This window comes from Thunnus thynnus, chromosome 6 (assembly GCF_963924715.1).
Source record: "Thunnus thynnus chromosome 6, fThuThy2.1, whole genome shotgun sequence".
Classification (NCBI taxonomy): domain Eukaryota; kingdom Metazoa; phylum Chordata; class Actinopteri; order Scombriformes; family Scombridae; genus Thunnus; species Thunnus thynnus.
Window position 1 is genome coordinate 19769819 of NC_089522.1, and position 16994 is coordinate 19786812.

The following is a 16994-nucleotide window of genomic DNA, read 5'->3' on the forward strand; positions in this document are numbered from 1 at the left end:
TCATTATAAAGTATACAAGATTCAAGATGTTCACCCTGGTTATAAAAATACAACTGTGTGAAATACTTTGTCTGGGAGACTCTTTTACATCCATTATCCATTAAACAGTAAATAAATATATATAAAAAGACATATAAAGTATAATAACAAAATATAAAAGCAAAAAAAAAAACATATAAATTTATATATATTTTGAACAATGTATACATACATACAAACGCACATACAAACGCACACACACACTCACACACACACACACACACACACACACACACACATACACACACACACACACACACACACACACACACACACTCACACACACACATACACACACACACACACACACACACACACACACACACACACACACACACACATTTAAAGACAGAATCAAAGCACAAAAAATACAATAATCATTAATACATATTATATCGTAATGTGAAAAACATTTGATGTTATTTTTCGTCCCATTCTGAATTATGAAGCCTCTTGTAAACTCAGTACAACCTGTTTTGTCAACACTGTTGTTGATTGTGGTTGAATTGAAGGCGTTTACAGACTCGACCACTGGGTGTCGCTGTACATTTCATAGCGTTTCTGGCAGTTGCGGCGCAGAAACGTCGCACTCTCTGATTGGCTGCTAGGGCCCGGGGTCAAACAGTGTTGCGCATGCTCAGATGCCCTTTTAACGTTAGCGACTGAAATCTGTCAGATCAGCGGAGCGTACATTTCACCTACCTTCAAATATCTCACAGTATTTTCTTCCCCTAGTCAGCGCTAGATACTTTAATCTAACTCGAGCTGTCAACAGATTTGGATTTTTACTTTTTCGACGTCTGTAGCAGAAAGAAACAGCAAAGAATGACGAGCAGTTCAAAGCGGAAAGAAGAAAGTCATCTGCTGAATGGGGGTGTAAAACAATCCACATGGAGCAAAGCGTTCAACAGTAATGCTGTTTGGGAGGAGAAGGTCAGTCAGTTGCCCTTTGAAATTTTAGCCTGATACATTATTGCAGCCACTATAATTGCCCTGAAGTTCTCCGTGCAGCTAATTTGTGGTCAGGTGTTAATAAAGACGGTTGTGAGAAGCGAGCTGCCTTGCTAAGGATTAATCTGGCTCTGTCGGACTAACTAGCTGTCAAATCTAGAAATGAAGAAAGGAATAGCGTTAATTTTTTCGGTTGTTTGAAATACTGACGACAGTTAAATAGTGCTAGAGTTTTTGACTGTCTGCCACACGAAAGTAAAGGAAGTAAGTCAAGAAATGACTTTTAAAACCCACACAATAGTGTTTAATCTTCAATTTCCTTTGCATTTAAAACGTCCAAGGCTGCAACTAAAGTTATACACAAAGATAATCATAGTATAGTAAACTGTATATTATATTAAACTCGTTTAGTTGGTAACATATTTTTTTAAAAAGTGGAAAATGCCCATTAGTGTCCTAGAGACAAAGGTGACATCTTTTAAATCGCTTGTTTTGTCCAACCAACAGTTCAAAGATATTTATAGTAGTTATGTAAAAGAGAAAAGCAGCAAATCCTCACATTTAAAAGTCTGGAGCCAGAGAATCAAGTCAAGTCTAGTCCAGTTCTTTATTGTTACATCTCAGTACACAAATATAAGAGAGTAAAAATCTTAAGTTTCAGCTCCTTGACAATGCAATAAGGAAAATAAAAATTAAAATAGTAAAAGCAATAGTAATAAGTATAAACAACCAGAAGGATATAAAATATATGAGTGCATGTATGAAAAGTGTGGTGTGCATGTGTCCTACCTATAATATATTATAGATTTGACTGTTTGACATTTCTGCTTGAAAAATTACTTCCAACAATTGTTTCAATTGACATTTTTTGACAATTAGTTATGTGTTGATTGGCCAATTGATTAATTGTGTGAAATAGTCACATTCAACATTAATCCAAACCCCAGCCAGTCATCTCTGCAACACTTAACCTAAATGAAGTCCTCACGTTGAAGCAGAGGGCTGAGCTGCAGGAAACACTATTGGAAAGAGAAACAGAGCTTGAAACAAAACTGGCAACACATCTCTCTCTTTAGTCAAAACATTAGATCATGTGTTCCTCCTGTTATGAACAGCTTATCTGTTTTTTTTTTGTTGTTTTTTTTTCTGTTGAAGGAACTAGAGCTGAACAAGCCCTGATGTGTTTGTGTTTTTCCATCACACACATTCCTAAAACTATTTTCCTTTGTAAGAAACTTTAGTATAATAACATGAAATGAAATGAAACGAAACGAAACATGTAATGCTTTCAAGTATGGTGTTGTTCTCATTTCAGTATTATCATCACACCATTTCCAGTTTATACAGTTCATTTTCTTTGAATCAGTCAATCTGTATTATCTTTACAGGACGAGTTCTTAGATGTGATTTACTGGCTCCGGCAAATTATTGCAGTAATCCTTGGTGTGATATGGGGTGTTGCACCGTTGAAAGGATTTCTGGGAATAGCCATGTAAGTATTCTGTACATCTTTCATTAAACCTCTGCTGCTCCTCATATCTGATTGTATTAAAGAATTCGCCAAAAATCTAACATCTTCCTTTGTTTTCCTTGTTAGATTCTGCATCATCAACGCTGGCGTCCTGTATGTATACTTCAGCAGCTTTCAGCAGATCGATGAGGAAGAGTATGGTGGCACGTGGGAACTCACCAAAGAAGGCTTCATGACATCTTTTGCTCTGTTTCTGGTGGGAATGTACTCAGTATATTTATGGAAGCATTGACTTTCTGAAAAACGTGATAAATTCAGTGAGACATTCTTTAGAAATAGTTTGTAAATGGCTTGTTTATTTCTGTTGAGTGGAGACAAAAAAGAATACGGTTCATGTTGCATAACAGATTCAGTTGAGAAGCCATTTGAGCACCACTGGTTTGGTTGGGAGATTATTTACACTGGCACTGGCAACTAACTACTAAGTAAATAGGAGTATATTGTCATTTTAAGATGAGATTCTTGTGTTTGAGGTTTCATAGTTAAGTGCCAGTAAGTGTTTTTATTTTAGTTTATCATTAGTCAGTTTGTAATGAGTTTACTGTGTTTATTGCTATGAAATTACTAATTCAGCCATTTTTAAATTTAAAAAAAAGTGATTTTAAACCATTAGGTCCCATTTACTCCTGGTATCAACATGTGATCTGTATCTGGATACATTATGTGGATAATGACATCCAATCAACGGGTCTTTGCATTTACACCTGTTATTAAAATGCTTCTTTTTTTCTCAGCTTTGCTTGCATTGTGATTTGATCTCAATATGCAAATTATCTAGACAGAGCTGGCAGACTTATATAGACTTACGGCATGTCCCAGGTCAAAGAAACTGCTGCCATGAACAGATGTCATCCACTTTTTTTGTAAGGGAAGACTTCTTGCGGGGCTCGCCAACGCTGGCAGGAAGAGGCAGAGCTTAATGATCTTTCAACTTACTGTAACGATTTTTTAACTATCTCCAAATGTGTCGTGGCTGATCCGATCGCATCTCTTATTACAATGTGTTCTGTGTGCATTTACACCTTAATGTCTAATCAGTCATTCTCTGTCTTTTCCAGGTGGTGTGGATAATCTTTTACACAGCTCTACATTTTGACTGAGAGGAATCCGTAGGACAGTAAATACGAACATTTCTGTTTGAAGTAAATTGTCAAGACACAGGAACTCCACGGCTCGAGGGAGTGTTGATGCTCCTACATACAGTATGACTCTTCAGTGTGCAGTGCGTCATGGAAATCCTAGATCGAATAACAAGTTCCTGCAAGACCACCGTGATGAACATGTTCAAATACATCCCCCTTATGTCAGGGTTCCTTTTTTAGGTGCCCTCCATTACATTTCCCATATGTTATATTTCCTTCCTTATGTCATTTATCATCATCGCTGACAAAACACTAAAGAATACAGAGAGCAAACAGTTTAGATGAGATTGGTTGAAGTTCTATAAATGCTGGAACAGTCCCTTGATATAAAACAGAATAAGGATGATTTCTATTGGTCGGCTTACTACAAGGCCTTTCTTCTGTTTTAGAAGAGTGACATGAACACAGATTTTAGACTAAAAAGATTAACAACCTGTGTGTGTATTCACTGCTCATGAGCTGGTCACTTCAGTTACAGGAACTGGGCAATAAAAACAACATCTTGTCATATAGTCATTAGAGTTCAGTCCATGAGTGTGATGTGTTAGCTTTAATTTCAGGACAAAACACTCCAATCAGATGCATAAAACTTTAATATAATTGTGTGGCTTCACTGTTAAATCTGCAGTTTCACTCCAAAATATATTTTTTTCCATTAAAAAAAACTTAATCTGAGCCTGACAAAATAATTGGTTAAAAAATGACAGTAAAGCAAGTTATCAGTTACAGTTAAATGGTTACACGTTAAAGGTTAGCAGCTACATTATGTGTCTGTGGTTTTAGCAGTGGAGTCATCAGGTGCTTTTCTTTTTGCCTACTGGATATAAACAGCATTTTTGAATTAAATCTGTCAATTGTTATTTCTTTTAAATCCTCCGGTGTTCAACAAATGTGGAAAACTAACAAACTAACTACGGCTGAAATCTCACATCCTGCTAATTTTAACATCAAAACAAATGCTGGTGGTAAGAAACACATATCAGCCGATATCCAATCCCAATGCCAGTATCTGCCACTAGTATCGATGCGCTGTTACTTCAGTCAGGAACTAAAAACCATCAAAGTTATCTGTCCATCCAAATGAATTTTCTCAAAAGCAAAGAGCGAGGAAACATGCATGCCGTTTTCAGATGCAAATGTTCACAGATTTAAGCTAAACCTGGTCTGTGCACTGCCATGACTTGCTGTCTGTATATCTAGATGTCATTTATGAATGACATTAGTTATTAGTGTAGAAATAATTTAATTTTTTTTTCTCACATGTAGCTTCCAGATCAAAGTCTTACCTGTTGTTCTGAAATTAATTTAAACTTGTCTGTAAATTCTGTACAATGTCCCTTTTGTCAAATCCACCTTGTATTACACAGATTTATTTGTACTTATGTTATATCTTGTTTGATGTAACATATTTCTCAGTATTTTATAGTGAAGAACTTTTAAAAACAGTTCTTGCAAAGTTATTGTAATGATACTGTTATATTAGATACGCAGCTGGTGTTTGAAAGGATTGTATTTTCTGATCAAATCTTTTAGGAATCATTAAACATGGGCTTTATTTGGCCTCCATTTTCAAAGAGATGGTACATGTTTTTTTTTTTCCTTTTTTAATTGAACTGCTTTAGTGCTCCCGTTTAACAAGTGCACTCACGTTGGACTGTATGCTAGTGTTTTAAAGACACAGAGTTTCCTTCTACTGAAATTCAAGATTCATTTATTATCATTTTACAACACAAGATTGTACAGCGAAATGTAGTTTGTAGTCCCTTAATGCCACTCACAAAAACAGAAATTATATAAATGTATTAATAAATAATAAGTCATAAAAATAAAACTACTTTTATATTGGGGTGCAGAGGATGAATTGAGGAGTCTCAGCCTGAGGAAAGAAGCTGCTCTGTAGTCTGGTGGTACAACAGCGGATACTTCTGTATCTCCTGCCAGATGGCAGCAGGGTGAACACGCTGTGGTCGGGGTGGGTATTGTCTTTTAGTATCCTTTGGGCTCTGTGCAGGCTCCTCACCTCACCAACCTATACCCTAGTTTGATTTTTGCTAATCTCTGTCATGTAAAACCATTTCCACCAGGAAAAAACAAAAATAGATCAAATGATAGAAATGACAAAATACTGATGGTAAATCAAAATCATGAGGTGTAGAATCAATGTTATGACAAGTGGTGGAAAACTAATGAGATCTCTTACTTTTAAGTAGCAATACCACACTATGAAAGTATCCCATTGCAGGTTTAAGAGCAGAATATGAAAATTTACTGAAGAAATACAAAAGAATTAGCAGCAAAATGTACTTTAAGTATAAAAATTAAAAGTACTCATTAGATTGCAGAATCCCTCTATCAAGAGTGTTATATCATTGTATTGTTATTTATGATACATTGCTGTATAAGCAGCTTTTGAATTTTGTAGCTAATTGAGCTAGTGAGAGTTAATTTGAAAGTCCTCCTCCACTCAATAATGTGTTTTTCTTATTCAGTTGGATGTTTCGAGCTTCACTGTGCAGAGTCTGACACTAGAAGGCTGTTTTCACATTAATCTGCTGCAAAGTTTCTCTGTGCTCATTGAAAATCTGAGTTTAAGGATCGGGTCTACATGGTCCAATATGCAACTTAAACAAGGGATTAGCCGGAGGGATGAACTCTTGTGAGTGCAGTTAGACTTATGGTTGAGGTTAAGATTACTGTTAGGGTCACGTGCACAGTGAAGAAACACAACACCTACAAATCTTGTGAGAGTTTCGTAAATCGTCTGTCTTGGCTGATCCAATCTCGGGCAAACCCCTTACACAAGTTAGATGTGGAAACTTGAAGCCTCCAGTGCTCAAACACTGAGAGTGGACTTTACAGTGAAGTAGGAGACATCTTGTGTCCAGCAGTTCAACTTTAGAAATGAAAATATTTACATAGATTCTGGATTTTTCAATGAGGGAGAATGAGTTGTAATTTTAAGGATTTTAATGAGGTAATCTGACTTTTTTTGTTTTTATTCCAAGCAGACTGTTTTTTCTTACAACATGTCTGAAGGGGATCTTTAACAATTTAATGTACTGTTAGTAGATTCATATTTTTTAAGGTGATCTTAAAGTGGAAAGTTTCTCTGAGCTCACTGAAAAACCAATTTTAAGGGGTGGGCATACGAGCATAATCTGTGACATCACAACTAGTTTGAAGGCCAATCCTGGTCCAATACTCAATTTACATAAGTGTGATGTTGAAGCTTGAAACATCCAGCGCACAAATACTGAGAATGGACTTTACAGTGAAGTAGGAGACATCTTGTGTCCAGTAGTGAAACTTCTGAAATGAACATTGTTTACATATTTATAGATCCTGGAATTTTTAATGAGGGAGAAAGAGAAGATGTCATTTTAAGGAGATAATTTAACTTTCTTTGTGGAAAAACCATATTAGACAAATTATTTTTCAAAGCAGAGTGTTTTTATACATCTTAAAACATGTCTGGAGGGGATCTTTGTTTTTTCTTTGTCATGTTTTGCGTCTACATGTATATTTCCTCATAGTAGTCAGTTGATTTGCACATATTCCTTTTCTTTATTTGCACTTTGTGTGAACCTGCTGTAGAAGAATGAAATTCACCCAGCTTGAACTTGCTGTTGCAGCTGTTTTCTAAAAACGCGTTGACATCATTCATAAAAAACCCCCCAACGAGAGGCAGGATTATGACGTCATCCTCACAGAAGCGAGAGAGAGAAAAAAAATCACATGTGACGTAGAAGCCAAGATGGCGGCTCCCCTCTCCACGATGAAATTTTGGAAGCCGGGTAAGTAATAGCGTGAATAAGGTGTTTGATGCAAACATTTCCAGGTTTATACAGATTAATTAGCAGCTGTTGATGTAAGTGAGACAGTTTGGATGAGGCCGTGAACGCAGCAGCTACGTGATTATCTGCAGCCTGTTCAGCTCAGCTCGGCTCTGCTCTGCGGAACCAAAGTATAACCTGCCAGCATTAAACATTCAGGCTGTAAGGCACAAAGTACAATGAATAGCAATTAATTAATAAATCGCACTACGGTGAACGGCTTTCTTCACCTATAAGTCCTTCGTTTTATGTCATGGCTTTACACTAATCCTCTTACATCCTCAACCTGCTTACATTTCAATAACATCATCCGTTCCCCTCCAGGGTCTGAGGCACCGGGGATCTCAGAGGAGCGGGAGCTCAACACAGAGACCACCGGCTCCCCCATCATCTTCAACCCGCACACCGCCCTTTCCATCGAGAAGCAGCGACAGAAACTCCCCGTTTTCAAGGTTTTACCCCCCAATCCTCCTCCCAAACATCCCACACTTGGGTGATTTTAGTAAAGTAGTTTATGACTGATGTTTGATGTGTGTTTGAACTGTTTTGTATTTTTTTCTCCCTCTCCAGCACAGAAACAACATCTTGTACTTGTTGGAAAGCTACCAGACTGTCGTCATAGTTGGTGAAACTGGATGCGGGAAGACAACACAGATACCTCAGGTTAGTGGTATCATTAAAAACAGTTTAAAATGAATGATTAGATTCAGCCTTCTCTGTAAAGGACAAAAAAAAAACACACCCTCAAAGTCACACATGCACCAAATCTAACAGCTAAAAAGGCACACAGCATTGCGGCAGTGGACTGATACCCTTCATGAGGCTTAACTCCCATAGTGGTCTTTACACGACCTTGTCTTGATGCTTATTATTAGCCTCTTTCAGCAAGGTTTGGACCACATCAGCCAGGGCTTAATTTATGCAGACTCTGCTGTTCTGCAACATCAATGTCTCTACCTCCTTTGTGCTCTTCTCTTATTTATGTCCACCTTCTCTTTTCATCTCTCTGCTCTCAGTACCTGCTGGAGGCTGGCTGGGCAGCAGAGGGGAAGGTGATTGGAGTGACACAGCCTCGCCGCGTGGCCGCTATCTCTGTAAGAGCTCTGCTGATGTCCCGCTATTTCACCGCGCCAATGTCATCTTGCTTCAAGATAAAGCTGTTAATTTTGAAGGACATGCCCAGCCTCAAATGCTGTAATTTTCCCCCTCTTTACCCCTGATGCTAGGTAGCCAACCGTGTCGCAGAGGAGCGGGGGGCCCTGCTAGGACATGAGGTGGGCTACACCATCAGATTTGATGACTGCTCTGATCCCCACGCTACGAGGATCAAGGTATTCTCCCGCCACATGTCTGCAGTCTTCATGACAAGCTTTCCTGTGTTCAACTCCTTTCCGTGCTCATCTACGCCTGTGTGCTTCAGTTTCTTACAGATGGCATGTTGGTGCGAGAGATGATGGCGGATCCTCTTTTGAAAAAATACAGGTACTTATCACATTAAACTGCAAAAACTGGCTTCTATTGCTGAAACGTGTCGGGTGTCTCTCTTTGTAACTCTAATGTTCTGTATTGTCATCCTCAGTGTGTTGATGCTAGATGAAGCACATGAGAGAACCTTGTATACAGACATAGCCATCGGTCTACTAAAGAAGGTAATGCCAGCGCAATCTTTCACTGGAACAAATTATAGGATAGATTCACAACTTTTCAAGTTTGTCCTAAAACAACAGTCAGGTGCTCAAGTGAACATTGAAACAGGTTTTTCTCGTTGTAATCGTTCCTCCTGTTCCTAATGACCATTAGAAGATCTCCTCCAAAGGCGCTTACGATGGAAGTGATGAGGGAAAATATATTTAAAAGTTTATGGCCGGTATGAACAGGAGGAATGATTCCAGCAAGAAAAACATGTGTCTGTGTTCGTTAGGGCACCTGACTATCATTTTAGGACAGACTTCAGATTTAACTTCAATTCTATAATCATCCTAGAAAGTTGTGACTTGTTTTCCATTCCTATGCTGACTCTCCCTCTCTGTTCCCGCTGTTACGTGTTCCCCCGTCTCCTTTCTGTAGATTCAGAAGAAACGGCGAGACCTGCGGCTGATCGTGGCCTCTGCCACTCTGGATGCCAAGGTGACTGCATCATTAAGATGAACAGATATGCTTGAGTAGTGAGAAACAAGGGGAAACAAAGACGGGTAGAGGGAAAAGTTGATGTCAGGTCAGATCACATTGTACCGACATCTGCAATACAGCGATGAAAGAAAGAAGGAAAGACACAATCAGGCCACGGCTCCGCTCAGCGTTAAGCAAGTCAGCTGAAATGCCATATCGGGCATCTACTTTCTGTTTAAAAAGTCTTTTATCGACACATGCAAATTATTTAGGCGTACCACAGTAGTACACTGCATACTTTTTAAATGTCAGGTTGAGGGCAACAAGAGTATTTCATTACTTTACTGGAAAATACCAGCTGATAAAAAGATATTAACTTCCACTGCAAATGTTCACTTTATTTACCAGTAAATGTTACTTTTCACGATGACTTTGCAAGAAGCTGTGTGATCTGTTTTTATATAGTAAATGTATACTCATTACTAATTATAATATCACTATCATCTGAAGAAATTCCATGAATTCTTCAACCTGAACGAGTCCGGGGATCCAAACAAGGACACGTGTGGGATTCTGACAGTGGAGGGACGCACGTTTCCAGTGGACGTTTTCTACACTGTCAGGTAGTCAAACGACATGATCCAGTTTGAGGAAATGGTGCGTAATTTGCTTTTTAACTCAGAAGTATCTCTGGTTTGTTCTCAGTCCTGTCCCAGACTACGTGAAGGCCACAGTGGAGACAGTGTTGAAGATACATGAGACGGAAGATGACGGAGATGTCCTGGCTTTTCTGACAGGGCAGGTTGGTGGCCATATTTTTAACATTACTCAACCTCTATTTGTTGGCTTGGCCTGTATATAAATGCAACAGCATCGCATGTGTTCGTTTTATGACTATATTGTAGCAAAGTCGAGCTTTTTTGTCTTAATCGTCTTCTAATTGTTGTAACCTGTAAATGTCCCCCGTTAGGAAGAGGTGGAGAAGGTGGTGTCCCTTCTGCAGGAACAGGCCAGGTCTCTGTCACGATACGGCATGAAGAAACACCTGCGGATTTTGCCAATGTATTCTGGACTACCGTACGCTGAGCAGATGAAGGTTTTTGAGCGGACGCCCTCCTCTGTTCGCAAGGTAAATATGCTGCCTTTGTGTTTGTGTATTCATAGAGGAGAAATTTTATCTTATTTACATTTCTACGATTTGGTATATATTCCAAAATCCCTGTGGGGAATATGAGTGGAATTTGAAAGCAATATCAAAAATGAAGGGAGGGGATACTGATAGTCTTGTTTTGAGTATCGTTCCTCACTAGGATCAATATCAAAAAACAAATGGATCCGTCTCATGTTAGATGTGTTTTAACATGCATGTAATTAATTGAGAATAGTGAAAACAAGAAAAATATGTTTGGTAATTCATTCAGCTGTAATTAAAATGCATCTAGAAGTGGCCTAACAATGAGGAATTCACTTTGTAAATCATGACACACGTATTGATAGAGGTGGTTCTGGCCCTTGTATCACTTTGTATAAAATCAGAAGCCAATTTTGTTGTAGCGTTGGTGCTAGTGGATCTATTTTAATGGCTGGAACAAACCATGACACAGTATTTATTTTTGTCTTTTTTTTTTTGAAAAGCCCACTTATATTTCATATGGTAATTTTTGGACTATATAACCAAATGTTAAAGATGCTAATTTATAGCTTGCAAAATAAAGCAAAATCATGGCTTCCATTTATCCATTTATTACCTCTGTTGCAGGCCAGTCAAAGATTTAGTGAAAAACAGGGAAGTGAAGGCACCGTTCTTACAGAGATTTTCCAGAGTGAACACACAACACAAACAGTGCAGGTGTTGACAGTAGCTGGGAAAACAGTTTAAAAGGCCTTTTTCATAGCAGACATTTTGTCAGAGTAGGAAAAGCACAGCTCTAAATATCAAAATGAATGATGACTGAATTCCATTTAGCTGCTCCGGTGTCAGGGTCCTGGCATTGTGCACGTTGGCTCTCTGTCACTATGATAAGTCAAACTGTCTGCTGTGAAAAAAGGCCTATTTACCAAGAACTTGACTTATTCCTGTCTAATGTTTCTTCCAGGTGGTGGTGGCCACTAACATAGCTGAGACATCCATCACCATAAATGGAGTTGTATTTGTCATCGACTGTGCATTTGTGAAGCTGCGAGCCTATAATCCTCGCACTGCTATTGAATCACTGGTGGTGACTCCCATCTCCAAGGCTTCAGCCAGCCAGAGGGCCGGGAGAGCCGGACGAAACCGGCCTGGGAAATGCTTTAGACTGTACACAGGTATGTGTGGGTTTACAAGAAATAGAAGTACGATAAGTGTCGTAGAGTGTTGTCAGTGAGAGGAATTGTTCATTGTAAACCTTTATGGCAAAGTGCTGTACTTGGTTATCCTCCTCCCTCTGCACTTTTTGCCTGTTTTTTTTCTGTCACTCTTTGTCTTTCTCTCGCTGCGTTTCTTATTACCTCTGTTCCTTTCTTCAGAGGAGGACTTTGAGAAACTGCCTGCCTCCACTGTGCCAGAGATGCAGCGCACCAATTTGGCCCCTGTCATCCTGCAGCTCAAAGCATTAGGCATTGACAACGTGCTGCGCTTCTCCTTCCTTTCAGTAAGTAGCTCACTTTGCATCCACAGGGTGGCTGTGCTGTGTTCATCCACTGTGAAAGAAAGTGTACTTTTACATTTTAATTAGAAAGAATAGCCTCTGGCCTCTGGGATAAAAATGCATAGAAACCATAAAATGAATGCAGTCATTTTCTGCTTGTGCTTTTAAAGATGTAATGACAAGACTTAGTACACCAGATTGTCACTTTATTCTGTCTTTTAGAGTAAATATTGTTATTATTAGACTTAAAATGAGTTTTCATGTTTTATAATTTCACAGCCTCCTCCAGCTCAGACCATGGTTCAAGCTCTGGAACTGCTTTATGCTCTGGGAGGTAAGAAACAAGGGGGTCAGCAGGGTGGCAAAGTAAGCAAGGAAACTGTCCTTCAACTGCCAGACTAGCATTCAAAATTATGTATCCACAAGCATCTACAAGCTAAGGTGACACAGAAATCTCAATCAGCTGCGTGTCTGTTGGCAGGTCTGGACCATTACGGCCGTCTGACTGATCCCATGGGTGTGCGGATGGCAGAGTTTCCTCTCAGCCCCATGTTTGCCAAGATGCTCCTAGAGTCCGGAAACTTTGGCTGCTCCAAAGAGATTGTTACCATAGCAGCAATGATGCAGATTCAGAATATATTTGTCGTGCCACCCAATCAGAAGAAAGCTGCCGTAAGTGAAAAGAGGCTTTCAAAAGGAACGTGTTGTATATTTGCTAGAAATGCTTTGTCAGCGTAACAATTATCCCGTTTTTGCTATCTCACCCTGCAGGTCCGTGAGCACAGGAAATTTGCAGTTGCTGAGGGAGACCACCTCACAATGCTGAATGTGTATGAAGCATTCATTAAGGTATACTGTGTGTGTACATATGTATATAGCTCAGTCAGTGACAGTGAACACATCACCGGGGAGGGCTTGTGAACGCAGCAAAAGTCGGGGAGGTCAGGGAAATCTGCTGCTTATTGAGACTGTGAAACATTTTTTCTTTCTAATCTGCAGCACCAGAAGAGCTCCCAGTGGTGTCAGGAACATTTTCTCAATTACAAGGGTCTGCTGCGCACTGTGACCGTACGAGAGCAGCTCCGACGTCTCATGAACAAGTTTAAGGTGCCGCGTACTTCCAGCGAAGGTATGTGTAACTGAATGATTCTGTGCTTATGTAATATGTCGGGTCATCTTTTTGTTTTGTGCTACTTTAAAGAAATTTAGTAAAACAGATGGAAAAGCCATCTACCACTAACATGCATCGCTGTCTTAAATATAACTAAAGTACATATTCATTGTAACTCTCTTTTGCACAGGTGACCCTGATGTGATCTTGAAGTGCATTGTTTCTGGGTTTTTTGCTAATGCAGCCCGTATTCACCATTCTGGCTCCTACAGGTGAGAGAGAGAGCTCTTTTCCTCTATTATATGTCTAATATTCCCAGCAAATGACTTCTGTCTTCATACACTTTCAAATCACATATAACACTGTCTAATGTTTTTCATCCTGCCAGGACTTTAAGAGACGACCGCGAGCTTCACATCCACCCCAACTCGGTGCTGTTTGGAGAGAAACCTCCAAAATGGTCAGTACAAACATGCAGATAATTCACAAACATTTTAGTTTTCTCCTGTTTGAAAATTGTTTCCGAGAACTATATTTATCTTTACAGGGTTGTCTTCAATGAAGTGGTGCAGACATCGAAATACTACATGCGTGATGTGACTGCTGTGGAGTCGTCCTGGCTGGTTGAGTTGGCCCCTCACTTTTACAAGCAGGCGAAGGTAGGCCAAAGAAAGAAATCCCCACACTCCAGCTTGTTATTCTTTGGCTCTAACTGTTGTGAATGTTCTGAAAAGCTCCAGTCATATTGTTAAGTTAAAGATCCCCTCCAGACATGTTTAAAGACATATAATTCACTTTGGATTATAATTTTTATCTGATATGTTTTTCCCATTAAAAAGTTCAATTACCATATTAAAACGTCTTAAAATTACACCAACTTCTTTTTCCCTCTTTGAAAAATCCATAATATCTACATTAAAGTTTAACTGCTACACAAAAGATGCCTCCTACTTCACTGAAAAGTCCATTCTCAGTGTTTGTGCACTGGAGGCTTCAAGTATAAACATCACAATTCTGTAAGTTTCATACTGGACTCAGATTTAAGCACAGAGGAACTTTGAAAACAGCCTTCTAGCGTCAAACTGGATTGAAGGAACAAGAAGAAAAACACATTTTTGAGGTGGAGAGGGAGTTTTTGTGTCTCTGTGTTTTGTTCATAATGTTCTCTGAGCTCCTGACATCACCATTTATTTGGTTGCTTTAAAAGCCTGCAAACAGGATCACTTTGATTTTAACTATGTCTTTTCTCTTTTCTCTCTCAGCACGGTTCACTTGCCAGCAAGAGATCCCGAGTCCTCTAAATCTTACCAGCTTTTCACCACTGTAAGACAAGAAGACTCATTGAATTAACAGGAGGAAACCCCTCTCAATTAGCCACTGTGCCCCTTTCCATTTCATTGTATATAAAGATGTAATATATTTATTCTCCATGTCCACCTGTACAACCCCTCCGCACTATGTGGCCATGCTAGAATGGGATTTAGAGGTATATTTTTAGTGTTGATGTTAACATGTTAACAGAGATCTAGTTTATATTTGACCTGTGAGAGTGAATGGTGATGAATGTGAGACGAGCGCAGGCTGTGCCTGACTTGTGCCCATTCAAACGTGGTCATGTAGTTCATCTGTACTTGTACATAGTGAGAGCAGGCTCAGGTCCAGGGAGCGGCTCCTGTGCTACAGGCCCGTTCATACCTGGTTCAAGGCTTCATTATTTTTTTAATTGCTGTATTATTTTTTTTTTTTCCTTTTGCATGATGAATAATGGAAGACAATGGTATTGTATACGAGGATGTTTCCCTTTGAGAGATTTATGGTTTGGGTTTTTTGATTATTCCCCCATAACCTGGGTGCCTTTATGTTTATAATTAGTTTAACTTTACTTCCAATTTATTTTTGATTTCTTTCCGTACCTTCACACAGAATGCTGTAGTACATATTTTCAGGACTTTGCTGCCCATGGAAATACATCACTTTATTTTTTCAGTCAACTTGCATCGAAATAACGATACTGTGAAAAGACTGCTTTACTTTTAGATCCTTGTTTTCCACTCTGTATCGCCACTTAACGACAGTCTAGATCAGACATAGTGGCCTTTTCACCACTCTGTGCCAATTCACTTCATCAGCCTATATATCACATTTCACTTTCAAATGGAATGTGCAAATACACCCAAGCATTGTAAATGAAAAGCTGTGAAATCCAAAAAAAAGTGCCATGTGTTCCTGTGACAACATAAAGTGCATTCAGACATGCATCCGAAGCCTCAAACAGTAGCATTTATCTATTTCCTACCATCTGTTTCATCATAATATGCTTTTCCTCTGAAGGTTTGTCTCAGTATTGAAGCCTTATTGTACTTTTTGTTCCCTGTTTACCATCAACATCATCTACCAGGTGTTCAGTAAAATGGCCAGTTACAGTATTTGTGATTTCCATTCCATATTGCGTTCCACATTTTTTATTTTTTTGTCTTAAAATTTGTACTTTACTGTTTTATTTCTTTCAGAGGTGTTTGGCCCTGAAAGTGTCAGTGAGCAGTATATTAAAGGTTTGTCATTTTACTCTGGGACTTACTTTCAAACCAGTATGATCACCAAATTTTACTTATGCCTGCATGTTTTTTTCATACAGTGTGTTCTTGAGGTTACTACTGTAGATTCAGTGAAACTAATTAAACCACAAAACAGCGAACCATCCAGTAGCTAGATAAACCAACACAAAATTAGATATATAAAAGTGAAGTACCCTTGCATGTTAGATGGTACTCTGACATAGACCTATACACTTAAGATTACCTCCTAGACTTATTGCAAACAAAAACTTTTTGCGAAATGACTTGTTTATTATCAATTGTGATGACACTCTGAATATGTATGCAGCCAAAGCAGTAATCTGTAGACCTGTGTAGTTGCTCACCTCTGAGATAAAAAACTGTCACCTGCCATTTCCTCCTCACATCCTCAAATAAAGCCTTATTGTCATGCAGTGCCTTTTAGCCTTTATTCACTGTACCACTACTTTTTATGCAGCGTATAGTTTTGCCAGAGGGTGTCACTGTTGCACCACAAACAACGCTTACCCCCAACTATTCAGAAAATCACAAAGTATGAAGCCATTTATGAGAGTTTGTATGTATTAGTTCTCCCTTTTTATAAGTGTGTAACCTTAAAATATTTTTTTCTATTCACACATGGGCAGGAGGAGTGACTTATTTTTAGCAATCTACACATTTAAAGAGCTGGTATGATACACATATGGGCTTAACTGCAGTGAATATACCAACTTGACACTGCATGAGTATTGCAGTCAAAATTTAAGAATATTTTGCATTCATGTGAGAATAAGTACCACACAGTGCAAACCAATCAAGAAAATGTAATGCAAAAAAAGCTGAATGGTGGAAGATTCACTTGTAAACCCCTAGTCGTGTGTATCCATGTATCATGGCCTGCTATGGCCATGAGAGTGTAGCACCCCATTACAGGCATAGTTTTTGATAATAAAACTACTTATCTGTATACTATAAAACAAACAAACAAAGAAAAGGACCACTGGCAATGCTGGATTACCTGCCAAGTTAAGTGAGCAACCTACCTTCTTGTGAGCTCCAGGCTTGCAGTGTGTAAACTGTGTTTGATTTATTT

General features: G+C 38.9%; 2 protein-coding genes across 2 annotated transcripts; both read left to right on the forward strand.

The window, feature by feature from the left end:
* The first annotated feature begins 663 nt into the window (after nucleotides 1–663).
* rab5if (RAB5 interacting factor) lies at nucleotides 664–5239 on the forward strand. The gene is made up of 4 exons (XM_067592451.1): nucleotides 664–972; nucleotides 2379–2482; nucleotides 2588–2717; nucleotides 3580–5239. The coding sequence occupies exons 1-4, from the start codon at nucleotides 865–867 to the stop codon at nucleotides 3619–3621; spliced, it is 384 nt and encodes a 127-aa protein (XP_067448552.1). The 5' UTR covers nucleotides 664–864; the 3' UTR covers nucleotides 3622–5239.
* Nucleotides 5240–7371: 2132 nt separating this feature from the next.
* dhx35 (DEAH-box helicase 35) lies at nucleotides 7372–16335 on the forward strand. Its single transcript, XM_067592452.1, has 21 exons — nucleotides 7372–7457; nucleotides 7821–7948; nucleotides 8067–8159; nucleotides 8513–8590; nucleotides 8723–8827; nucleotides 8917–8978; nucleotides 9076–9145; nucleotides 9564–9623; nucleotides 10116–10228; nucleotides 10311–10407; nucleotides 10576–10734; nucleotides 11702–11912; nucleotides 12114–12238; nucleotides 12515–12569; nucleotides 12717–12907; nucleotides 13007–13084; nucleotides 13235–13364; nucleotides 13537–13618; nucleotides 13735–13806; nucleotides 13894–14005; nucleotides 14609–16335. Exons 1-21 carry the CDS (start codon nucleotides 7418–7420, stop codon nucleotides 14645–14647), a joined length of 2100 nt encoding a protein of 699 aa, XP_067448553.1. The 5' UTR covers nucleotides 7372–7417; the 3' UTR covers nucleotides 14648–16335.
* Nucleotides 16336–16994: the final 659 nt, after the last annotated feature.